This window comes from Hydractinia symbiolongicarpus, chromosome 10 (assembly GCF_029227915.1).
Source record: "Hydractinia symbiolongicarpus strain clone_291-10 chromosome 10, HSymV2.1, whole genome shotgun sequence".
NCBI lineage: Eukaryota > Metazoa > Cnidaria > Hydrozoa > Anthoathecata > Hydractiniidae > Hydractinia > Hydractinia symbiolongicarpus.
This window is the reverse complement of record NC_079884.1, coordinates 15,069,517-15,096,492: the sequence shown is the minus strand read 5'-3', so window position 1 is coordinate 15,096,492 and position 26,976 is coordinate 15,069,517. Positions and strand designations below refer to the sequence as shown.

General features: G+C 33.8%; 3 protein-coding genes across 3 annotated transcripts; 1 reads left to right on the top strand and 2 right to left on the bottom strand.

The window, feature by feature from the left end:
- Positions 1–735: 735 nt before the first annotated feature.
- On the bottom strand, positions 736–10,616 carry LOC130612057 (heat shock 70 kDa protein 12A-like). The gene is made up of 4 exons (XM_057433346.1): positions 10,188–10,616; positions 3,985–4,209; positions 3,076–3,211; positions 736–2,718 (listed from the first exon to the last, which is right to left on the bottom strand). Exons 1-4 carry the CDS (start codon positions 10,476–10,478, stop codon positions 1,646–1,648), a joined length of 1,725 nt encoding a protein of 574 aa, XP_057289329.1. The 5' UTR covers positions 10,479–10,616; the 3' UTR covers positions 736–1,645.
- A 3,046-nt stretch (positions 10,617–13,662) lies between these two features.
- LOC130662497 (uncharacterized) lies at positions 13,663–22,997 on the top strand. Its single transcript, XM_057461381.1, has 9 exons — positions 13,663–14,890; positions 15,804–16,071; positions 16,605–16,649; positions 18,271–18,354; positions 18,577–18,775; positions 19,254–19,334; positions 19,876–19,989; positions 20,299–21,495; positions 22,062–22,997. Exons 2-8 carry the CDS (start codon positions 15,812–15,814, stop codon positions 21,475–21,477), a joined length of 1,962 nt encoding a protein of 653 aa, XP_057317364.1. The 5' UTR covers positions 13,663–14,890; positions 15,804–15,811; the 3' UTR covers positions 21,478–21,495; positions 22,062–22,997.
- Positions 22,998–24,481: 1,484 nt separating this feature from the next.
- LOC130662498 (kynurenine formamidase-like) lies at positions 24,482–26,973 on the bottom strand. The gene is made up of 3 exons (XM_057461382.1): positions 26,568–26,973; positions 25,355–25,476; positions 24,482–24,968 (listed from the first exon to the last, which is right to left on the bottom strand). The coding sequence occupies exons 1-3, from the start codon at positions 26,971–26,973 to the stop codon at positions 24,657–24,659; spliced, it is 840 nt and encodes a 279-aa protein (XP_057317365.1). The 3' UTR covers positions 24,482–24,656.
- Between the last annotated feature and the right edge of the window lie 3 nt (positions 26,974–26,976).

Below are 26,976 nucleotides of genomic sequence, written 5' to 3'. Positions count from 1 at the left end.
TCGCGAATGCTATTTTTACCAGGTAAAATAAAAAATGCATTTCGCGAAGATTAATTTTCACGAGACATTTCGCGATATTTTTGATGTTTTTGCTAAATAAATCATTATAAGATTTTTTGGGAAGAATAATTGTTGCGAGTTGATCTTTTCAGGAATTTCCGCGCAGACAAATATTCGCGAATATGCATAAAATTTGCGACATTTGCGAAAATTAATCAATTTAAATTTTATAGGGAAATATCAACTTCGCCAGTCTTTATTTAATAAGTTTGTGATGTACTCTCTGCACATCATAAACATAAGAAAACATGAAAATCTCATCCATCGTGTTTTATAATTACAAGTAGATATATTTCGCAGTGTGACAAATAAACATACAGTCATCTTGTTATGTTGTACCTAGCATATCATTTGTTTACAATACACGTCTTTGTTTTCTTATGAAATCATGCTTTAGGCGTACATTCACTTTTTATTAAGATCCCTAACAAATTTTTTCACATGTTTTTTTATGAAAAAAACAAACGTGTATTCATTTAAGTGTCAACTATTTCGCGCGACTAGATTATAGCAACAACCCATATGATGATGACTTGTTGTGCTAAATAAAGTTTTGTTAGTGTGGAAACATCCAAAACCACCGCAGCATGCTTCAAGCGAGGTGTAAACATAAGCGCAAATTCTCGCAAGGAGCTTAGTCGATACATTGCGGTCGATACCTGAATATATCCACAATTTTGTCGATAAAGTAAAATATATTTAGATATGACATATATACAAACACAAACTCGTACAAATCAAATTACAATTTTGCCAATACTTAGTGTATGCAACGTATGGAGTCGATAGAACATGCGTACATTTAAAAACTATGATAAAGCGCTTCAACAAAAAATGCATGTTTATATTTCAAAAATATATTTACATTAACAGCCATAACATTTTAACAACAAAGGGTGTCTATCAACAATTGGAATTATGAACATTTTACTACATTAACTGATAAGCAGTTCTCACACAGGCTTAAATTTGAAAGAAAGAAATATATTACCACAATGAGCCCGAAATCATTTTTGCAATTTAATTAGTCGAGAATGTCCTGCCATCTTACTTTGTGGTCAATTTAAAGGTGCAGTAAATGGTGACACTCGTTCACAAAGGAGGTTTAAATGAAAAAAATCGACTTGTATGCAGCCTACTCAAATTAAAATCACGTTAATGTAAAGATTTTTCCTGACAGAACATTAACTCTTCCCTAACCTATCAACGAAATTCTATTAGATAACTTTACTTGAAACAGTGAAGAAGAACACCAAAAACAACACAATGGCTGCTTCTGAGAAAATATACTCTTTCGAAACATTGTCCAGGTTCTATGGAAACCTTGAGACAATTTCAAAAACTGTGGTCGAAGCTTCCGAACTTTAGAAGTTCAACCAATAAAACTGTCGATCAAAGCACAATAAGCTCTTTAAAGGAAGTTATAAATTGACATATAGCTCCTGTTCGTTCGTATGTTGAAGTAATAATTCTCGCTGCAAAATTTGACAAGCAAAAGTCCTTTCCATTGGATATGAAGCATAAAATGCACTATGCGAACACATTATCGAAAAAGTTTGATTTAGCGTAGTCGTCATTCATCATTCTAATAATTTAATAAGAAATCGTAACTAGCGTTCACGATCTTCCCGCTCGTAAGGTCACGTCCGTCCACTCGGAATTCCGTATTACCAAACTGTACATCAACTGCTACTTTTCGATTTTTGTTGCCTTTTGCATCGGGCATTGGAACGACTAAACAACCGACTTTTATCACGCCTTCTTCGTCACAGTATCTAACATTGCCGTTATCGCTGGCATACAAAACAATGTTCATTTCTGATTGGTTGTTGTAAACTGGGAAATAGTTACGACTTACTTTCTGACCGACACCGATATCCTGGTTAACTGAAACTAATCTGTCAAAAATCATTTTGCATTTCACGACACCATCGTCGTCCAGAAACTTAAGCCTTAAGGGATCGACAGACGCTTTGAAGTCCGAAACCATGGAAATGCCGTATGTTTTTTTGCTACGACGGCTAGTTATATAATTAGGTTTCCATCCGAAAATGACGGCGCCTTTAACGACTGCTAGCTCGGCCTCCTCTGGCACAATCACTGGTATCCTGCCTACGAGCGACTTGATTTGATCTACTAATATTTTCGAGTTTGAAAATCCTCCCACCATGTTGATAAAGTCTAACCCTCTTACTTCCGGCTGTTGTAGCAGGAATGAAGCATGACCTTTTACTGTTTTCGAAACGTTCTCAATCATTTCTGTTATATTACGCCTTGGAATCTGCAACCTACTCGAACCTCTCATTGATGCGCCACGACTGCTAATATTGTTTCGGAAAGCTTCGACCAGGTTTACACCAATCAGATCTTGATATACTTCACGTACGGACGGTTTCAAAAAGAAGAGAACGAAGTCATTAGCGTTCTCGCGATTAATGCTACGTTTTATTTTCTCAAAGTCTCGCATCATATCAACCCAATCAGAGGGAAAATCTTTCTTAACTTTGTCAATGACTCGCTTCGAAAACATTGTGGTCAAATATTCTTCAAATAAAATATCAACTTTGGTACCGCCCCATGCACCGCCAGTAGCCTTGTATAACTCTTTAACGCCACCGCTTCCTAAGATTTGGTGAACTGTGACGTCGATGGTTCCTCCTACAAAAACAAAAATAATTATTGCAGCCAACAAAAATTCCTAAATCAAAAATTTAGTCAAGAATACTTAATAAGGAATAAACGTTTTGATTGTATTCAATTTAAAATTTTGTGCCCTTTTTACCCTTGAAATATTAGATTTTTAACTTTTCACTATAGATAATAGTAAAGTGGGGATATACGAGAATTTTGGAATTCTTGTAGAGATGTACTGGCGCTCACATTTTTCACACTTTTGCTTCTTCATTTAATTGAAGAAAAAAAGACATGGTTGCATGGTAAAATAAAGGACTCTCACGCCCTTATCCATTTACGTTGGCTTACTCACATATTAAAAATGTAAAATAAGGCATGTACCTCCATTGTCAAGCACCATGTATTTAGTACCCGCTTTTGCAAAATCAACAATCTGTGCATCTTTCAGTGATTGGGTATACAGAGAAGCACACTCTGGTTCCAATGCAATACTTAACGCATCTGTTGGTATACCACACTAAATATAAAGAAATTCAATTTATGGATAAAACCCATAAAAGATTATCAATAAAATTCAAGTAAGAACACATGCATTTTATTGGGATTAATTCTCTGCTATTATAGACAACTATAACTACAAGAAAAATCAAAACACACAAGATTAAAGGAGAGAAATAAGCATATTTTTCCAGTCACAAAGATTAAAATTCTAAGTTAACAAAACATAATTTAAAACTTAGCTACAACATCCAAAAATGTGTTTGAAGGGGAAACGAACCGGTTAAAATTCTCACTTTCTGTATATCCCGCGCACATATTAAAAATCCGGCAAACGCATTTTGTTCAATATTTTTTTTCAAAAAGTAAATTACAAAGAAATATTTTAGCGAAACTCATTCTGGATGAAAACATGACCAAGGCTGGAGAAGAATAAAATTCTAGATATATCTATATATATAGATATATCTATATGTTTGAGTCTGTAAACTACATACATGCCGAAAAAATAGCCAGTTTGTTTTTCGCCGCCATCAGCTCGACTTTCGTGTAAGTCACTAAAGTCGAAAACCAACAGCTGTTTTGTAGCCCCTTTAATTCCATTAGGATTTATTGTTCTTTTTGTTAAAAATATGTATGTATAGTTCACAAACCAATAAAAAAAAGAAAATATATATAAAAAAATACACTCAGGTCAGAGATTTTCCTTATCTGCACATTTATATTCAAATTTGTTTGCACTAATCAATTATCATTATCATTAGCCACACAAGGAACTCTCTTGCTACTCACTTTTACAGCTGCTTCTCTCATAAATTGCTTTGCACCATCACTCCAAATAGCTGGTACAGTCAACACCCAGCGGATTTTATCAACAGTGATTCTGTTTCCTGAATTGCGATCATTCACTGAGTTCATTAAATGACTCTTTAAATAGCTAATCGCACCACTAAACACATCAATAGCTTTCATGGTTTTCCCATTAGCTGCAACCAAATGTAGGTCCCTAGTAACGTTCTAAAAATTAAACACATGCAATTTCATGTGACGGTTACCAATTTCAGTAGTCTGCTTTAGCAAAGTGTTCATATTTTGCAACATGACTGATTTAACACCTTCTTTCAAAGAAATATCTTCTGTAATGGTTTAAAATAATTACCAAATAAATATGCATTTTTACGAAATGTAAATATCCCGATAAAAAACATAAAATCATTTCCATAGATTAAAGTAGACCCAAACAATGTTCATATATTTTTTCTCTGTGGTTCTATAGCTGCATCAGTTCACTTGACTTTTATTTATTTTATTTAAAATTCTTTAGTTAGTATGTTTATACACAAGAGTACTATGAACAAATTTTTAACTATTTAAAAAAATTGTTGGCTAAGATAAATTCTAGTAACCATGCCAAATTATTATTTATTCAGGATTTAAATTCTTTGCAGGGAGAAAGTTTCGCAAAAACCTGCAAAATTTTAGGGATTTACTTTCGCGAATGAAGCTTTTAAATCTATTTTGCGTTAAATAATAATTGGGGTGAGATAAACTTTTGCAATTTTCGGTTATTGTGCAATTTTTTCACTATATAAATATTTTAAAATTTTGACAAATAAAACATAGATTTATGGGTTAAAAAAGTAAAAACAAACAAGTTAAAATAAAGCAAAAGCTTTTCAGTATAAAACCATCGTCAGTGCATATAAAATGTTACTAAGTTACAATTATTCAGTCAGTATATACAAAATAAAAAGCATAAGGGTCCTAAGAGATCAAAAGAAAGTGAGTAGTAGTTGAATTAGTAGGCCGCAATTTCCAATTTTCAAAAAGAAAAGCCCACTTTGCTTATCATTCTACGAAGGATATGTTAAAGTTGCAAATCCCATTTCTTTATCAATCATTTGTTTCACCTATTTCTATAATGGTTGACCCACATTGCTCCTAAACAATGGCAAGGAGGTTTTCTTCTCTACAGTTAGAAAACTTTTGCAAACTGACTTTATATTTCTAATACAAACCCTGTTAGAAAAGTGTTTTTCATTGGCACAATAGTGTCGACGTTTGACGGCCAAAAGTCAACAAAATTTTGGTTGCTTTTGGTTGCTCCAAAAATATAGATATCAAGTTAAAGGGATCCCAAGGTACTTTTACAAGTTGGACTTACCTGAAAGATTTTCATGTAAAATTCTTAATGACATATTCACTTTTTGTTAAAAGTTCATGTAACCCCAGATATATTTTTTAAATCTTCGTTTTTCTTGCCACCTTGGCCTTCTTGTCTGTTAAAAATTTCAGACTAGCTCCAGTCTTTTTTTGTGGTACGTGACCCTGTTACATCATATTTATGTACCGCTCAAACTAATGACTTTCATTCGCTATAATTAATGACTTTCATAGCCAAAAACAATTAATTTACCTTTGCAACAAAGTTAAAAAAACTGAAAAATTTTTCTAAATTGATCCCTGTACAAATGTGTTTATTTCTTTAAAAAAATAATTCAAAATGATACATACAGTACTGTGAAAAGGTTTGTTAACATTGTTTTCGTGTGACGAGCATGGTGCACACAAACTACAATAAAATTCAAACATTCTATCGTGACCACCAAGCTAATGTTATTATCTCCATGAAGGATCGTGTGTGCCACGATTATTTTCGTGAGCTCCACGATTTTTATAGCCAGTATAATTTAAATTTTTTTCTTTTCAAAAAAGTCTTTCATTAAAGTTAATTTGTTTGTTTCAGGTTTTATCAAGTTAAAAAAAAAGCATATTCGTAGTTTTTGCTTGGTGTATACCTTTTCGTCATGGACGCAATCGTATTTTTACGAAATGTCATTTGTCTAGAAAAGTTAAATTTGTCTGCGCCAATAGAAATGTTTTTTTAGATCCCATTTTAAAAGTTTAAAAACGAAAAGCGGTGATAGAAATGTTTTTTTACATCGCATTTTGATTCACGAACGATTAAAATCTATTATGTACCTACCTTTATTTTTTTGCCGTCGGTTTTTGATTTAATTGAGAAACTAATACGGTCTTTGTTGTTTTACAATAGAAGTTATCTAGCGTGGACACCACGGTGTAATGTTTAATTTTTGTTTGTGTAGTCCACGAAACATGATCGTGAGGTCCACCATTGTTAAAAAAATATGCATCGTGGGCTATCGTGGTTCGTGCGTAACATGAAATAAACACGAACCACGATGTTAACAAACCTTTGCACAGTACTGTGTACTAGCCGTCTAAGCAAAAAAAATGAAAAAAAATAATATATTAGCAGCAGGTGTGTGCATAATTTCTTAAATTTCAAATTGAAAAGAATTTAATTCAACAAACAGGTTGTAAAAATCACTGATCAATAACCCGTCAACATGGGGTATGATGCTCAAATGAGTATTGCCAACCTTGTTCCCAACAATACTTGGAGACTAGGTTGCTTATGTGGTTCAGAAAATGGATATATATATTTAAAAATATGAAAAACTTAATAGAAAAGAACACTACTTTAATTCATCCCATGGTACAGGAAAAGACAGAATTTACTGTCTAATTAAAGTTTGTTTTCTCATGAAATTTTTCCAATATGTAACGCAAACATCAACGCTGCTGGTTTCGCCCTAAGAACGTTTAGATCTGAAAAATATGGGGAAACCAGTTTGGAATTTAGAGTATGCTAACCTTGTCCCCAGGCTGTTTGGTTCTGCACCTCCATGATAAGACCTTTCAAAAGCATACCTACTACATTAATGTCCAGCGAAACCCTCATAACTCAGCATTTTTACAGTGTCGACAAATAACTGGCGTCACAACTTTCGCACTTATTAGAATACTGTGGCAGTTTCTAAATCATGTTGGAAAAATTTGGCTAAGGTAATTTTTAAACTCAATAAAAAATGTTTTTAGTTACCTTCTAAATTAAAAATATTTTTTTTACCAGAGAAAAGTGATATGGAAAAAAACTTAAATAAAAAGTAGTTAATGCATAAATATTTAAGTTTAATGCAGAAAAAGTGGTATTTTATTAAATATATTTTAGAGTTTTCTGCAATGACTTAATTTTACAAGTGGTGATAAACTGTTTTCAATGATGTAGTTAGAGCTCTGAATGATTTGTTTGTGCATTACTTAGCAGGGTTAAATGCCACTAAAAAAGACTGAAGCCAGAATAAAAATTTTCAATCTATATCTGGACTTACACAAAATTTTAACAAAAAGTATAATACTGTATTTTCCAGTATATAACCCGCACATCGTATAACCCGCAGCTCAGCTTTTTTAGGGACTTAGGAACTAGATGCTATCAAATAGCTCGCAAATTCGTATAACCCGCATAAAATTTCAATCAATGTGTTTTACCAACCAGCACCTTTGCATAACCTGCATCATGTTAAGAAAAAAATTCAGTGTATTTTTACTTACCCTAATCATTTTATACTCATGTGCGTCTGTTCTGTTTTTTCATGCTGGAGACAAGTGGGGGACGTTTAAACTCATGAACCCCAAACATTCTGTCTAAACTAGCGACTCTCTTATTCTTAACTTCCTTGTCTCTTATTGGCGAAATAATAATAAATTAAAATCAATTTGACAAGTCGATCTTCTGCTAATGCCGGCAGTACCAAATCGGACAATGCTGTTTTCTTTTAATTTGTAAACATTAGTTTCAGCCAATAATAACTCTTCCTGCAATTGAACAAACAAACAAATAAAAAACTATTCTATCAGGTTATAAACCTAAAGTAAAATCTCTGTTTTTTATGTATATTTAAGTTTTTTTAGAATAAAAATAAACAACATAATAATTATCACAGATTGTCTGTAACAGCGATGTGCGGAACATTCTTTTCTAATGTTTATAGAATTTTGTTATCTATTTATATCTTTTTCAAAATTTTAAACAGGAATTAATAATTAAGTCCTGGGCACTAGGTTGTGAAATATGTGTCAATTAAACCTTAAAATGATACCTGCTATATTGCTTTATTACCAATAGCAAATCATTTCAATGTGCTCAATGTGATTGCAAAGATATAAATAGATTATAATTACATTCAACACAAAAGAAAAATGATGTTTCAGGGAGAGCTCGTAATATTAACAATGGCAAGCAATAGAAAGTTAAAGAAAGCAATTTCACTGTGTAAAAAAAAAAATTAAATCACGTAGTTGAAGTAAGATTACGTAGATATAGGATCGTGCATGCGGTTATATTAATGTACGCATTTAATCCCGTGGGTACTATTTTCTACATTAAATGTATAAACTTTAAGTTTCACAATAAATGACAGAAGATATAAAACTTATCACATAACCGGCACCACAATATAACCCGCACCAATGATGGAAGTTGTAAAAATCAACTTATAACCCGCGGGTTATATACCGGAAAATACGGTATTTAGAAATTCTCATGCAAATCTTTTAGGCGAGTCTAACTTGTAAAAGTACCTTGAGTTCCCTTTAAGCGCTTTTTATCAGGATGCATTATTCACTTTACATGTTTGTAACACATGCACAATTTTTGTTTGGTAGAAAAATTCTACTAATTATCAAGGCTCATATATGACTCACAAACATGGCCAAAGCGTTTTAAACTAGGATAGCATCAATTTTTTCTAAACAAGTGGTTTCCTGTTTACAAACAGGACATACGGCTTGTATTTTACTGCACTTACCCACTTACAAACCGTCTGGTCCGTTTTCAAACAGGACAGCCAAGGGTTTTACATCGGAATATCATTTACAACAGGACAATAGATCTGACAATGATCATATGAATATGAATAAACACAAAGTATCCCGCACTTGGAAAATAGGTTATAGCCTTAACAACGTTTCAATGAGGAAATCGGCTTAAAGAGACCCTTATCAGCAAGCCGTAGCATCTTTTTACCTGCCACACAGTTTATAGACAATGTAAACATTTTAAAAAAGCCAATTAGTTATAGCTAGCTAGCTAGCTAGCTAGCTATAAATGAGTTGTGGCATGAAGTAATGTTGTGATTTTGCATTGAGAACAATAGAGACATGCTCATGCATGTGCACAGGCAAAAAATATAAACAACAGGCTGTGACGATCGATAATATTGACAAAGATCGATAATAAGTGTGAAAAAAACTGACACTTAAATTGGTAATGTCTGCACTTCAAACGAAGGTGCCGATAAGCCGCATACGCCGTAAAAAGGTGCAGGCGTTTTTGGCCGAGTTCGGCGTTTTGAAAAAAATTCAAGTATTCGCCCGAAAAAACCCGCATAGGCCCGAACAATGCCTGAAAAACAAAAAAAAAATAGACACTAATATGATTCATAAAAACTATAAAAATTAAAATAAACTTACTATGTGGTAGCGAAGTTCTTAAAAGAACTGTTTTTGATGGTTTTTGATAAAGTTTACTTTCTAAGTAACTTATATATAAACTTTATTAACTCCTTTCTCTTCTAGCGCCTTCTTCCCAACCAACTTCCGCATGGTTTGTTACAAGGAATTGCATTTCGGGAATGTTCCGGGCGAGCTCGGGAAAGTGCGGGCGGTTTTGGGGGGCAACCGCCAATTTTATTCGAAAAGTCGCCCGAACTCGCCCATATATATGCGGGTGTTTGCGGCTTATCGGCACCCTCTTCACTTCAACAGAGAAGATAACAGTTGAGAGAAAACAATTCTAATTCATTTTCAAACTTTTATTCCTAAAAAGCTATAAATTAGCATAAAAATTCAATTTGGCTATGTGGTCCTTCCTGTCAGGATGCATGTGTTCATATACAGAATTTTGTAAACATTCGCAACTCATCTATAGCTTAGCTACAATATGGAGACAATGACACTGACCTGGCTGCCTACAAAATTAAACCAATTTGGTTATTGTTAACTCATAATAGTTATCAACCTCAAAAAGTAAATACTATCGGTTTTGGATAGGAAATAGTTGCTGTAACCTAAGCTAACTCCATTGTGCAGTACAAAGAAAAAAAAAGAAAGTGGCCATTATTATCTACCTGTTCACTATAAAGCATCATCTTAAAGCGGTGAAAATAATAATATTTGTGCTCCTCTTCACTTTCAGCAAATTCACTATACTTGTTTTCTGCATCTTCGCCAAACGCCATAAATTTCAGCTGATCGTCAAACAAAATAGCTGTGGGGACTTTCCAAAGCGCTGAGCCACTTGACCAGTTCGAATTAACGTGAATTTTATCTTTGTCGTAACGATATGAATAACCATAACCACTGTAGGTTGTTCCAAAGTCTATGGCCGCCGCCATTTCAAATTTTGCTGCTACTTCCATAGTTAAAATATCTATTTTAATATTTTAGCCAGCTAAAATCTTCAGCTTGTTCACCATAACTTTTTGTGCCAAGCGCAGCAAAAAAATCACGATCGAAGGATCATGTTAATTTAAAGGACTGACCAGACGTGTCAGGTAAATTTTTATCAGGTTAATAGATTTTTTGTACATCTTTTTAAGATTTACCCTTCTGCTCAAAATAAATACACGAAAGGATAAAATAAATTATATAGTACAATGTATGGGATAGAAATATTTTATTTATGCGTTATTTTTCTTCATAATACCAAATTTAATTCGTCTGCAGACACTCTCCTGGAACTTACCAATGGTCTGTAGTGTACACACTTTTCGCGTTACTAATACTGCTAGGGTGTTTAGCTTGTTTAGTTTAAATATAATTTATAAGAATATAAATATTGAGTAGTTAAAAGTTAACTTAAAATAAGGAAAATATATTTTTTATTTAAAAATCAGCTTTTTCTTAATAAAAAGTCTAATGTTTGACTTGAGACTGCACAACCTAATACTTTTACACGACCCCCGTCAAAATTCTTAGGCGATTCACTAAATTCTAGGAATTTATCGATGTTCCAAGTTCACGAAACGCGAACCGGCAATTTCAATTTCTGTGTAGTGCCTTCTCCGGATGTGTGGTTGCTCGGTGAAAATGTTAGCTATGGCTAGATTATTTTGTGCAATAATTTTTCTAACGAACTAAAAGTTTGTCAATAGGCCATAGGCCATCTCTGAACTATCGGTTTTAAACCTTTTCCCTTGTCCCTAAAAATGGGCATCTTTTATCTTTAATCTTTAACCTTTTTTCTCTTGCTAACAATTTCTTTATTTCAAGCAATTTGGTGCAAGACTTGTTTCCTTTTGTTGGGAAATTGTATTTTAAGCTAAATTTTTGTGTGTTTGGATAGTTTGGGTATTTTAGGCATTCACCCTGTCGTCTCTCTCAGTTGATGTCATGAGTTGAAACTTACCTTTCATGATAAAGAGGGTGGAGATAAACCGCAAACGGATGCAAATATAAGGACGAGTTTGGGCGACTTTTCGAATTAAATTTGATGGTTGTTCGCTGAAACTGCCTGCACTTTCCTGAAGTAGCCCGAAGCATTCCTGAAATGTAATTCCTTGTAGCATACTGTGCGGAAGACAGGAGGGAAGAAGGCACTTTTTTCGATCATTGTTCGGGTTTATGCGGGTTTTTTCGGGCGAATACTTGAATATTTTTTTAAAACGCCAAACTCACTCGATAACGCCCGCACTTTTTACGGTGTACAGGCCTCGTCAGGAACAAAAATGCTAGCGTGCGAGCTTCACACGTCTTGATACTTTTCAATTATTTTGAGCCGCGCAATGTTCGCACGGCATAATTTCCAGTGGCGTGGGATGGCGTGTGCTCATTTTTGTTCCATTTTTTCTCTGTTAAACTGTTATTATTGTTGCTTCGATCTTAAAACATCCCCCCAAAAACAAAAAGAAAACAAGCTTTGTTACGTCCTGTTTCTATGACTATATTATAAAATTATACAGATTGTTGTCTGAGTTATACAGCAATGTTTGTTTAAAAATATTCAGAAAGCAAAGTCTACATGTGGCAATAACTATAATTAGATATCATGCTGATTCCGTGCTTGCAAAAGAACATGCTGGAAGTGATTCCATATAACGAAAGTAGCGAAAGCATTTAAAGAAGAGAGAAAAGTTGAACTTTCAAATATATATATTTTTTAATTTATAAAGAGCAACTAAATTAAAAAAAAATTAATGGTGAATTAAAATTATCATGATATATAATATCATGATATATAATTAAAATTAACATGATATATATTTTTAGAGATTTACTTGGGAGTAGTTTATTTATTGCGTACTAGCGTTTATAAAAAGATTACTCATATTTATTTTACTCGCACTCGCATTGTACTCTCACTCTGAACCGCAACCGCGGATCGAATCCTGCTCACTGCTTGGCAGTATGTTAGTGATGAACAAAGTAGTTCTTCTTCAATATGACTCACACGCATTATACTCGCTCATCATGATCAGAGGTCTGATTGGAGTGAAGCATTCTCTGTTGAGAATAAAATGCAGATGTGCTATGATAAATATTCACCTATGTGTACACACCATCCGGATAAACTATCTGAGTTCATCACTAACATATTGCCGCACGTAGTGTAGTGGGTTCGTGCTCCCAGTTCTGGGGACAGCGGATCGAATCCCGCTCACTGCTTGGCAGTATGTTAGTGATGAACAAATTAGTTCTTCTTCAATATAAAATTAATTCTATATAAAGTTATTTAAGGATACGGTAGACCCTTAGAGTTAATATTCTTCAATTTTTTTCACGGATGTAACTTCTATGTAAGTTTCCAAGTAAGTTTTAGAAAAAATATTTTTTAAAAGCGTTATTTTGGTGGGATAAAACGGAAAATGTATTTCTTTATAACATCTTTGATCTTGTCCCAGGTATGAGTCACAAATTCTTTTAAACACCTACACTCTGTATTAAAATTAAAGACTTTAAAGTATTAGAAATATAATTCAACATGCACACTATTATTAGCAAGCTATAAATTATTCTACATTTTTTTAAATACTGTGATTTTATATATACTGTTATACTTTTTCTTTTACATACTAGTTTTTAATTTTTATTTTTCTATTATAATCGTTTTTATTTGTACATTTAGAAGGCATGTTTCACATTTATCAACCCAAATTTTTAACTTACTTTAATTTTATACTGAAAATGTTTTGACTCATTAATTATTAACAAGGTTAATATTTCAATGCTACACTTACCAAAGGTACCAAAAGAAATGTTTAAGCCTTTTTTCCTCCCTTTTCTACATTTTTTAACTTTCAATGATTGTCTTATTTACTCAGAAAGATCTATTGTAACTCCCCTCTATTTCGGAAACTAGTGAAACAATTTTTTTTGAAACAGTTACACGTCTGGCTACATATTCTTGTTTTTTTATTTCGAAATTTGAAGGAAAAATCAATTAACATTTTTTGCGCTTCAACTACATCATTAAAAACAGTGAATACTTGTGAATAAATTAAATCATTTCAGAAAATGCTGAAATATGAAATGCCACTTTTTCTGCATTGAACTTTAGTATTTACTTTACTACTTACTTATATTCATTTAAATATTTTTTTTTGCATAGTGTTACTTCATAGTTTTCATTTATAATAAATATAATTTAGGGGGCAGCAAGAACATTTTTCTGTGTTTTGTTGAGTTAAAAAATTTCAGCTGCCACAGTATTCTAAAAGTGCAAAAATTGCGACAGCAGATTTTTCAGTGCCAAAAATACTTAATGTAAATTATGAACATTAAGTTCCCATGCATTCTTTTATAAGCTCTTATCATGGAAGTGCGGAGCAGTTGAGAAACAAAGGGCCTGTGGACAAGGTTGGCAATACTTAATTGAACATCATACCCTGACCAGGTTGACATGTCATAGATCAGTAACAACCTGTTTGTTGAAAAAATTCACATCAATCTGAAAAAAAAAATATCAAGCACACACCTGCTGCTAATAGATTATTTTTTAGTTTTATTGCTTAGATGGCTGGTATATCATGTTGAATTATTTTTAAAAAAAACAAGAATCATTCATACAGAGATAGATTTGGAAAATTGGTTGATTTCTTTTAGCTTTGTTGCAAAGGCATATTAATTGTTTTTGTGCCACAAAAAAGAGCTATAGTCCAACTTGTAAAAGTACCTCAAGATCCCTTTAATAAGGGGCTTTTAATTACTGTGAATTTTTAAAATTTTTGTTAATTTTGTGTCTAGTTAATTTCCTGGTAGCTAAAACCTGAAAGAATTCAACAGTCGGTCCCCACTAAATGAAACCATAGCATTTTTACTGCAGTGTGAACCTAATTTCACTTCAGTTTTTATTATCTTCATCAATATGAATCTTCGTCATGATTGTTACCTTTCATTTCACTGCCAGTCATGAGCTGAAAGATTTTCTGTTTTGTATTTCTGTATTATTATTGTGTATTAAGGAATGTACTTGCGGTAAGGGATTACTCAAAACATAGAACTTATAAAATGGAACATGGAAAATTCCACAGTTAATTCTCTAGGAGAAGGTTGTGTGGGTGAATTGTCATTTACAGTACAGTACTGGGAGTTTTTGTGTGTATGAAGATATCAACAATTTACATATACATTGGCTGTATATGTAAATTACTTTGATAATTTGATTTTTCGTTCTTCATTTCCGTGGCACACTTCCTAACCATGGTGTCCCTGTTTACAGTTGTCACATGATGCAAAGGGAGCAATCCTTGGGCTGGTTGTAAGCCATCTTCTTGGAAGCACCCCATCTCTTCACAGAAAAAGGAAATTCGGGATTTTAGCTGTGTTTCAGCGGGTAAGGATTCACGAGTTACTTTTTGAGGTGGACTCGTTAGTTCTGGATTGTCTTCTTGTCTCAATGACCAGTGAATTGCTCTTTTTAACCTAGAAAAAGTTAAAAGTTCTTCATAGGGGAAAACTTACTGTAGTAGCTTCAACAAAAAAGACACAAACATCGCTCTACCTGAGTTATATAATATTGATTATTCTTAGTTTGAGTTCGACATTTCCAATGCACAGGTTTTATGCCATTTTCCTTTATGTTCCTTAATCTTTGTTAATATTCCTTCACCAGAGTCAAGCGTGTCAAATGATTCAAGTAAGTTCTTTGGAAAGGAAATACTATTGTCTCTAAAAGCCTAGATGTTTTCCACCAGCTTTGCATGTCTGCAGACTTCATTGTTTTTATTATTTAATGGATCGACGAGAGACAAATCTTTTTGATCTTGTTGACTTAAAATGCATTTATTCCAATCCATAAATTTTATTGAAAATTATTATCAATAAAAATATAATAAAACACCATTTTCACAACACAACAGAACACAATAAATAGACAACTTTCGAATGTTTTTTTTTATTAACATTGAAAGAAATGTAACGAAAATGTTTTAATCATGTTATAAATATTATGGTCAATATCTCAAGATGACTTTATTTTGAGCACATGACTTAATAATGAAAAAATGCCTAAAATTTTATTCTTTTTTGAATGATATCAAAATTAACATGATTTGACAAAAAATATGGGTCATTTTAGGACCAAATGACGTCACTATGATGTCATCAAGAAGTCAGAATTTTGGGTACCACTTCTAAATTGATTCTCTTCATACTAAAGAAGCTCCATGCAAAGTTTGACACTTTACTCACAAAATGAACAACTCATAATGTTGGCCTTAGCGACTGTACTTTTTGTTTTATTTTAGGTCTTAATATGTTTTATCCGGAGGTTTTAAAATATCGTCATTACAAGGATAGTCACAAAAATCCACACCTAAAATTTGAACAAATAAACAAAACTGTTTCGGAACATGCAAAATACCTGGCAAACCTGGCAAAAAGCTTTAAGCATGAGGGAGATGATAGGTACTGTATGGTTGACACATGTGTACAATCAATGCTGGAAATGCAAGCGATAATACATGATAATTATCAAACAGAGAAAGAAAGTGAAAGAACTGCTGACATCCTCAAGTAAGTTTTTTTTTTTGAAAAAACAAGAAGCAGTAAAATAAAGATATCCATATAAGATATATAACTAGAATATAACATGTAACTTAGTTTTAAGCCTTGTGCTACAGTACTGAGGCTTTCAAAAATTTATTGATACCTTAACTGCAGGTGTTCCGGGACTGATCCAAGTCAATTTATATCAATGTACTAATTTTTGGGGCATCTATTTTGGGAGCTCGAAATAGAGACACATAGCTTCACAATGTTTGAAAATTGATTTATTATATTTCTCTTAGGGTATATTTTGAAGGCATAATGTTTTTGTAAACACTCATATATGCACAGAAGAATAAAAACCATTACAACCTACTCTCTGTGCAAACATAACACCCAAACACATTCCAGCAAAACAACCAGACTACTGATAATTATTATAAAAAAATGTCAGTGGGCTACAGACACCTAAAATAATTTTCTGTATCAGCCCGTGGTGTGTGTGTAGATGGTAACTAGAATCCATTTATATATGTTACTTCTGTTTCTATTTTTTATAGAGAACTCAAAGACTTGAGAGGACAAATGGCATACAGGGAAGAAGGGTATGTATAAATTCAATGCCCTATGTAATGTTGTGTATTTTATAAAAAAAAGAAATTATTTGTGGAGCTTATTTTTGTAGGTAAGTGATCCTGACTACATTTTTCTGGAATTTTTGCAGATGCTGACGATGTGGTAATTATAGTAAAAAGGAAAGTCAGTATTGTGCCTATCATTTACTTTCAGAAATAAAGATATTGTAGGTAAATTAGCGATAAAAAACTTTTGCAATAGAAATAGTTGTGGTTCCAAGAAATGGACAATTTTTCGTGGCAAAACGTTTTTAAGGGATGATTGCCTGTGTATGCCTGTGCCTGTGTATGCCTGTGTAAGAAGTGTTATGTTGTACGGTAGTGAGACATGGGCAGTGAAGCAGGAAGATCTTGACCGTTTAGAAGGGAATGATATGAGAATGGTTAGGTGGGTGTGTAACGCCAGTTTGAGAGACAGAAAGAGTTCAGATGAGCTAAGAAGCAGGCTAAGTATCCGTAGAATTAAAGATGTTATCCAGATAAGAAGATTGAATTTGGCTGGGGCACTTGGAAAGAATGGAGGAGGATAATTGGGTAAGATAGTGTAGAGACTTAATAGTTCCTGGGACAAAGCCCAGAGGCAGACCAAGAAAGACTTGGCAGGAGGTTATAAGGACAGACTTGATACAGAGGAATTTGAGCTTAGCTCTAACACATTCTAGATAAGATTGGAAGAGGGTCATTAATATACCCCGTCCAACCCATGCCAGCATGGAAAACGGACGTTAAGCCGAGAATGATGATGATGATGACTGGTTTTTTAAATATTTGCAGAACTTAACTTTTCCACATTTTTTCAAATCCCCATTTGTATAAATTTCTTTCACAAATAGTTTGTTTTCTTCGGGTACTATCAGGAAAATGTTGAATTTTGTAAATCATGTCTGTCTCTTCCCTTTCGTTTTAAAAATTTTAGTGTACATGATAATCCTAATATCTCTTTAACAGGTAGACATTTAAAAAATAAATTTTTTGATATACCTCTTTTGTTGGAAATTATCATATTTATTTTGTCCACTGGGACTGTTTGTCTTAGGAACGTTTTTCTCTTGCAGTAATCAAAACAAAATAGGTTAGGTAAAACTAGGTATTGGACTGCTATTAGAATAATATGTTTATTGTGCAATAAGTCTTGGGACATCAGCTTTATTATATGTATTGTGAAAGGCTATTGTCAATTTGTAGTAATTCTTGAGTGCACAAAATTTCGTACATAAGCAATAAAGTTTGAAAAATGTGCAAAAATTTGCACAGCTGCCTATATGTGCGGATTATGTGCAAAATTGATCAATGGAAAAATTGAAGATATACAATTTTTTTTCTACTTATAATTGCTCTAAATTGTTTTCTTTTCACATTTTTTTTGAAAAACAAATTTTATACAAAATGATCTTTTATGAAAATTTTTGGGTTCACTTTACGAAAAATAACTAACAGGAAATGTTTTCTGTGCATTTGTGACTTAAAATTGCCCTTTTTTATACTACGAATTGCGTTAAAAATAATGTTTGAAATTGAAATTTTTAGGTATCTCGTAAAAACAATGTGCAAAGAATTGATTCAGAAGCTTTTTAGTTTAATTTTGTTTTAGTTTGACACATTTAAAGGAAAGAAACCAAACTCTGGAACATGAGAATGTTCAGCTATCGCATAGAGTGGAGGAACTAATGACCAGGTTTGGTTTGCTGTCCCTTTCTCTTGTTTAAACAGTATTCGTTAGATTAAAACTTTCCGCTTAACAGGCCTGTTAAAGGCTTAACATTTTTTATTATGTAAGATTTGTGCAGATGTGTGACATTTTCCTGAGTTTTAACATAATTTATTTTTATGTTCTTAACTCAGTCCTGGATCAGGATTGTGAAAAACACGTCTCTAACTCGACATTTCTGTTTTTAAGGATTTCTCAAATGATGAGCAGTCAAGAGGTGGACCGCAAAGACGCTCACGAGAATTTAATGGACAAAAACCGACCAAGCGCGATTGCGCAAAGATGCAGATGTTTATACCGGGAACAATACGGTGAGATATCCGCTGAAATGCAAGAAGTTGATTACGAAGAAAAATCCATAGCCGATAACCTCCTGAAGATCTTTATGGTAATGTTTTAAAAATAGGTTGACTGTACTTTAAGTTAAGTAAGCTATAAGATAAATAGATCGGTGTTTAGAAATGTGATCCCATAAATTTCTTGTCAGTTTTTTGCGATTTTTGTGTGACTGTACTTTAGGTGCGATGTTTCCGCAGGTGATTTTTCATCATGAGAATTATTACAAAATAACTTTTTTGTCTCATTTGCGCCATTCAGTACCTGCAATAATTAGTGAGCAAATTTATGCAAAATAATGCCATCATCTTTATAATGAGGCTATTATTGTTTTAATTTTTTTCAAAGTAGATTCACTGTTTCAATGCTCCCTACCTCAACTGTGCCAATGCTTTCCCTTCACCCGTGTCAATCTGCCTTCTTCACCATTCTCCCTTCTTCACCATTCTCCCTTCTTCATCATGCTCCCTCCTTCACCATACTCCCTCCTTCAATGTGTCATTGCCTTCTCCTTTGTTCTTTTGTTTTAGATGGCGATAAAGAAGACGAATAAAGAAGTGGAGAAGGCTAAAGAAGAAATATTTTCCAAACTGCAGGATTTATTTAATAGCGTAAGTCCTTATTTTGAAAAAGACTAAGCACACACCGCAGTGCCTAAGGTTTTGTAAACATTTGTAGCAATTTTTACGCGGACTAATTTTCGTGCGTTCGCGCATAAACGTTTGTTAGTGTGCAAAATTTAGTACAGAAATAACTCGAAAATTTTTTTGCGCGAAAATTAAAACGCACAAAAGTATACTTTATTTCTATGTAAGTTTATGGGGAGAAGGAATTAATACGCGTGAAATACGTTCATATTGCCGCAAAATACATTTTTTACTGCGCAAAAAATTAAAACGGCCAAAAATTCGTCAATGATGTTGTGCGTTACCGAAGGAAGAGAATATTTTTTTCACCATAAAGAATATTTTTGAGTCTCAGTTATGGTTATTTTTTTGCAAGCCTCGACAATTCTTATTTTATACACAACAAACTAAAATAAAAAATTTTTCTTTTAAAATCTTAACTTTCAGTTTGGATTACATTTTTTTGTGTTTTTTTGCCTGATTTAATAAAGCGACAAACTTAAACAAAATTTTAATTTCTGTTTAGAAACCGTTTCAAGGAGCAAGTAAAAAGCGCGCCTTATCGAAGCATCTTGTAGATGACGTATGCATGATGTTGAGAGAAGTTCCAGACCCAGTTATTATCGAAAACTTACAAAAGGTATGGCTTTCTTTTTGCATTCACATTTTTGATGCTAGTAGGGTTTCCTATCACCCCATTTAGGGAAGTGCCCTTGCTCATTAGGTGTCGCACAAAAATGTAAAATATAAGGGTTAAAATTATTTAAGGCGAAAGTTTCAGCTCGTTGTTGCCTTCTTTCAAAAAAAAAATTAAGTTTAGCTAGAAGTTTGCCGTTTATGTAACGTTTATTCCCTCTTACATGGACGTTGATATGAGATTTTATGTTATCAAGAAAATGATACATATAAATGCAAAAAAAAACTTTCAGATTTTTCTTTGTTGTGGCAGGAAATATACAGCAGATGTTTACAAGTTGCTAATCGTGGGGAAAATATAAAGAGGCATCTTGTGAACTACATAAATGAATGTGTCGAGGTTGCTTGGCTGATGAACGCCAGCAACCCTCCCATGTTTGTTGCAGCCGATGACTTCAATTATGGCCCAGAGAAGCATTCAAAATTCAGTGGGCATGGAAGCCAAGTGCAATACTATCTATGGCCATGTCTGTATTTTTCTGAGGACGTATACAAGCAAAATGGTAATGTCATGGCCAAAGGGGACGTCGTGTTGCAGTCTACGAAAAAGACAGCCTCAGCCTCGAAACAAGAAGAAAAGACAAAAGGCAAGCAAATCAGTTCTGAATCTAAGGAGCAAAGAGAAACAAGGGAGAAAGAACAACGTGAACGCGAGAAGCTTGAAGCGCAGGAGGCAAAGCATTCCAGTCAGCAAGATCCAAGGAACTTTCAACGGTCAAATTCCAAAGAAAGAGATCATTACGCTTCTAAGGAGACTAATTCTGCATTCAACGCGGAAGAAGAACAACGAAAGCCCGTAACAATTAAAGAATTGACTGGTAACCAAGAAACATTTAAAACTCAGAACAAGTCGGAGAAAATTTCCAATCGCGGTAATAACGATACTAACAATCCAACTGTCGCGAGAAATTCGTCATCGTGTACACCTTACCAAGTCGTGCCACCTATAATATCGCAACCAACAGTCCAGATGCATGTTCCAGGAAAGGTGTTACGATACGATAATTTACCAAGTACTGGGCGCGTTGGTGCATATACCAGTAGTAATAGATCTAACCGAACAGCCCCCTACAGTGTGAAGATTCCTTCAACAACCCCTAAGACAACCACGTCGTGTTTGCAATCGCAAAACTGTGACATCCCAGTGCCTCATGCTACGAGTCCACGTTTATACCCTCACCTTGACATCCAGGATGAGTCTCCTGAATCACGACATCGACGACTAGCGACGCTTGAGGCACAAGAATTGGAACATTGGAATGAAAACCGAAAGGAGTCGTATGTGGTTGTTGAGTCACCTCCTGCGGACGAGCAAAATTCGTCCAATACATCATATGCATCAGTTTCTTCTACGAGAGGTCGTGCAGAACCCAAGGTTACAAATCAAATTGTGACAAGAAGTAACATGCAGCCGCGGAGCCCACGCTACTAGCTGAACTGTCAGCTAAAGGTTGGTCAATGTTTTTCTTCGTTATTCGTTTGTTTGTTTTCCGATTTTTTTACACGGTTCCGTGATTTAAGGCAGATACAATTCTCAAATTTCTTATTAGACGCTGTTCCTTCTCCCATATTTCACTATTGTTATTTTCTTTATGGAACAATTACAGGATTTAGTTTTCTTTTGCTTTATGATTTTTTATTTCTTATTTCTTAATTCAGTTTTGTTAAGTTAGCATACGTGCAAATTTTTACCTCATTTGAAGAAAGTCCTGTTTTTATGGCAGGTCAACAACTCCTCAATTTTTAATTTCTCTTACAAGCCTCACTTTCAACCAGAGGTTATATATATCGTAATGAAATGTTGTAGTAGGTTATTTATTTGCAGTACGATTTTGAAATTTCATACTTTTTGAATTTTTTTTGCAATTTCAAAAAGCTGCTAAAGCTGAAAAGCTGCGGCACATCAAAGGAAATGAATAAAATAAATACGGAAAGTGATCAAAACATTTTTGGTCTAGCTGGTAACTGGTGTTTATAAAAGAAACGTCATATGATAATTTGTTCTTAACGTTTTAGATTTCAATGACAATTTTACGAAGAACTTTTTACGTTCCGTTACGAGTTGGGTGTAGAATAAACTTTCAGCTGTTTATCTGACTTTTTTGGGAGTTGTTATCGAACAGCAATTTTATAGTTAAATGTATAGTTTAAATCCAATTTTTTGTTGTTTTTTTACTTTTTACTGCTCAAGCGACTTGAAATTCGCTTCTATATTCTTCTAAAATCCATTATTCATCCTGCAGGGCCGTTGAGTCCGCACATGACAACCGACTATCTCTCTTTCTCTCTCCAGCTATTTTTTGCAAAGTAGATATTCTGTGAAAGTAAATGTAATCCCAGATTATTGAAAAATAAAAAAATGTAAAAAAAAGCTTTTTAGTTTTGTACATTTTACATTGGCTGACAATGACAAACATTGCTTTCGACTTTCCATACATATTTTCATCCAAAAATATATTATTATACCGGGGAAAAAAACGAGATATCAAATTCACGAAAGCACCAACAATGTGATTTGTCAATTAACTTTCAATTTGTGAAATATTTCGTTTGTTAATTGTAGAACTTGTAAATAAAATCATATATTTTAATGTTTTTCTCACTTTAATTTCCTTTTTTTCACGCTTTTTATGTGTTTACACCCTTGATATTTCACTTCCTAAATTGTAGTACACTCGTAAATTCGATATTCCTGTGATTTTTTATTATTTTGAAGATGTTTTTATAAATCATTTTTTTATATAACTTAAACATAGTGGTTTAAGGTTAATTTCTTTAGCCAGGTCGTTAGAGATACTTGATTTCCGCTAACCATCTTTTGCTTTTTTAATTTAAAGATTTCGCGCACCCCTCTGCGCGAAAATTATTTGTGTGTTAAGAACATAAAGTACGATATAAATGTTGTATATACATATAATACACATTCTTTGTTAAAATAAATATTCCTCTAAACATCGTCTCCAAGATTCCTCTATAATATTCTGATAGGAGCCTATCTGATAGTCATTGACTGTGTTACGTGAGATATCACTTCTCGTGAAGACGCAGAGGGAATATTTTAGCAAAGTAGCTAACATTTCAACGGTTACTATCTTCAAAAGTATTTAGGCTGTATTAAAAAGATGCAATGTGTCGTGAGCGTTTTTTTACTTTGGATTATATTCTGTTGGTACACAAACGGTTTTTAAGAATATCTTAGCGAACTGCAAAAAGAATTTCCTGCCTTCGCCAGTAATACTGAAGTATTTGAGTATTGTCACGCCATTGTGTGATTGCAATGACGTTATGCAAATCTCACTGCGAGTCAGACTTCAGGATTTGCATGAGATTTCGAGCCAGTGCGACAGAAAAATCTAAGTCTGATATAACAAGGTGTGTCCATGCTAGACATTACCCAGAGTTCTCCCGGGTGCTTAATACAAGGAGGGGCACTTTTAAAATAATCAACAATCCGCGAAGTTTTACCCACTTTAACACCAAGTCATCCGCGAATAGATGAATTCCGTTGTTTACATTTTGTGTGTTTTCATCAATACAATTTGTATCAAAAACGAGAAGATTGTATGGAAGGTTCGACGCTATTTTGTTTACAATCTTCAAAACAAAAATTGCTGAACAAGCAAAAAAGTATTTAAGAGTTTTGATTGGTTTAAAATATTTTTCTTATTGTTTGGTACATCGTATCTCCGTCAAAAGTTAAAATGATTGCAACTTTTTCCTCGGTACGTCGTATCGTTTTCCGATACGCATTTTTTACAAAATATATTCATTGCGCATGCTCATCGATACGATCCGTGTCGATACGCGTATTATTTTTTCTATTGGAAATCCAGCTTTAAACTCTTTTCGGCTTTGGCATTTGCGTGCCAGGAAAAAATATTGAGGTGCTAGGCGAAGCAAAGTAATCATTTCATCACGCGAAAGCATTTCTAGGACTTTAAAGAATTCAAATAAATCAGAAGGCAAAAATCTATATTCGATAATAGTTTATAACCTCAACGGTGTTTCCTTGAGAAGAAAATCCTACCTAGCATCTTTTTTTTGCCACGCAAATGCTATAGCCGAAGGGCTTACTGCTGAAAAGTAAACAAATAACGTCACGCTGGAATTCACCTATTCAAATTGTCTCGAAAATTAACAAAATTTTCCAATCGCCAAATTAACTGCGATAAAATGTTAACTGATCCTTATTAAAAATAGAATGCACATTTATATCGCGTTCTTAAGCTTCAGAAAAAAAAAGGAAAATGAAAGGCGTTGTGAATTGTTACTTAAAAAAGGATCCTCTTTGAATACAAGTATATAAAGTTTAAAGAAGTCTGCGACTGTTTGTTTTAAGACCATTATCAAAGAGAAATACGAGGTAACAAATCTAATAAAATTACATTGGAATGGTTCGCGAATGTACTGATATTGTCTAAAAAGGACAGCACGTGTATTCAAAGAAAATGTATTTTTTTTAAAAAAATTATTTTACATTAACAAAAGGCAATTGTGCGCCCATCATGATTTATGCGCTTTGTTTAGTGGCTACTTAAAAGCGCATATTGTTTTTGTCCTTTAATTCTACCTCAGCATTGTAAAAAATGTTATAAAGAAAGGAAATGTTTATTAACATTGCAGTTGCAGGAAGACCAACAGCAAAAACACCCAGATTGACACTCCTAATCGAACGCCTTGTGATACCTGCGTTGTATCGTCATCATATGATGCGACAATTCTCAATGGAGCGCCAGAGCCATTTTTAATCATCATTGGTAACGCATAAATCATAACTTTGTTAACGCTTTTTAATTTTGTAATTTCTTTGAGATTGACGTTCTCAAATGCAGGTACGTTGTGCGAGAAAAGAATTCTGTGGGCTAAAAATTTGCTGCTTTGGCCGTAATCGATTGAGGCTGTATCAATACCGACTGATTTTACCTAAAAAAGCAACATATAAGGAGGATTTCAATATGACAATTGATCACCTAATGGGGAATTAAATGATACAATTCGCAACATTAGATTTTCTGCGTTGAACTTTGGCGACCTCACGAGAAAAATACGCCAAACTTCAGCATTCTTGGTACAAACATGTAAGTCGTTTTCTTAGGAGATTAATCAGCAAATAAAACTAGTTCAAAGGCTACTTTACTTCTTTGATGACCTTGATTACGGCGAAAGCCCCCTCCCCCCTGTGATGACGCCTCTTAAGGCTCCTAGGGACGAGCATGAGAAAGAATAGTTATTGATTAAAAAAATATTGTTTGAGTCGCCAGTACGTTTTTTGTACGCGATTGTTAAAGCGGACATCAAGTGTTGTGTACCTTTCGTCTTTCTGTAAGCCAGGTAGCTGCATCTGGATGAAGTCCAGGGAAACGCAACATTGATGTGTTCGTTGTATTTGTACCAAGGTATTTGTTTAAATCAGGATAGTGTTTGCTAAAACCTGTGAAAAGAACAATAAAGTAATCAATAAATCAATAATTTGAGATTTAAGCTTTTTGTCTTTCTATAGGATGTGGTTAAAATCTCTATGCCGCAGTCATCCCAGGGAGCGGGCGGGGTTCTTACTCAAAACAATGTTTTATAGGATGGGTACATATTTTTTTCTTGGTTTTCATGTTGAAGAATTTGAAGCTAACCTCCTGTGAAAAAACAAGTTGGTTTCATATGAAAGAGCTTAAAAAGTTGTTTTTTATTTTTTTTAAAAATCCTGATCGGTTTTAAAGATCTTTGACACTAAGAAATTTGATATGGTAATTAATGCATAACATCATGTTTTTGATATTAATGAGCTGCTGCTGTTTTTAAGTGTCTATCGAGATATTGGAGTAAATGTTTTATCCAATCAAATTGATATTTTGAACATATTAAAATTATGATGTCATAACTAATTTTGTAAACTTCAAGACCAATAAAGATTACCCCAAAAAATAAAAAGATTCATAAACAACTTTTTATATGAAATCAACTTGTTTTTCGCGGGAGGTAAGCTTTAATTTACTTGGCTAGACATCTGATGTTCTCTCACAACTCCATTTTTTTGTATAAGTCAAAATTTAGGGTTGATGTAAGCTCCAGTCGCCTAACTTTCAAATTTTCAACCGGCCACATCTTAGCCGTCAGCTTGTAAAAAAATTTAGTGAATTTTTTTTAAAACAAAAATCAACTCCCAAAATTTGTTACTATAGCAACACTTCGGCATATGTTTCCAAAAAAAACAAAGGGGGGGGCGGTGCTAAATCAGCACAAGGGGTGGGCGGTGCTAAATCAGCACCCCTCCTGCACGAATAGGGTAGAAAATTTCCTCCTCCTCCTCTAAATAATACAACCCATCTCGTCCTCAGGACTTTTTTAGGCCTCGAATTCCTTCTATACATAGGAAGATCTAACAAGATTCGGACGAGGCTTGCAATACAACAAAATTAAGCATCTTCGTTCCCAGCGTCTCCTTCATAGAGCCGTTATCATAGAGAGCGCCCAAGTTCATTTTAACGGCAAAGTACCCTGGGAACGAGGTGGCAACATCAAGTTCACCTGTATAAAAAAGAACAATATGATCATCAACTTTTCTCTTCAAGGAAGTTTCAGCTTGTTCGATGTGTTCTTGCATGATTAAAAAGTCCTTATTTTTATCCACCTCCGAAGAAACATCGACCAAAAATAATCTTCCAATAAGCTTTTCCAACGAGATATCAGCGACGCCAAGTTTTCCATGAACGAAATGTCTTGGTGCATCTAAATGTGTCCCTCCATGTTCTGCAGCACTGAATCTGTTGGCTTCATAGTAAGTTTCAAACGAAGTATTAACTTCAGCGTGTTTCGATGTAAACTTAAATTTCCCCAGTTGTTCAGTTGGCCAGTAAACGGTGTTTTCGTCGAAAGGATAAGTGAGATCTATATTCACCATCTTTGACGAAGTAAAGGGAAGCAACTTGTGCATTCA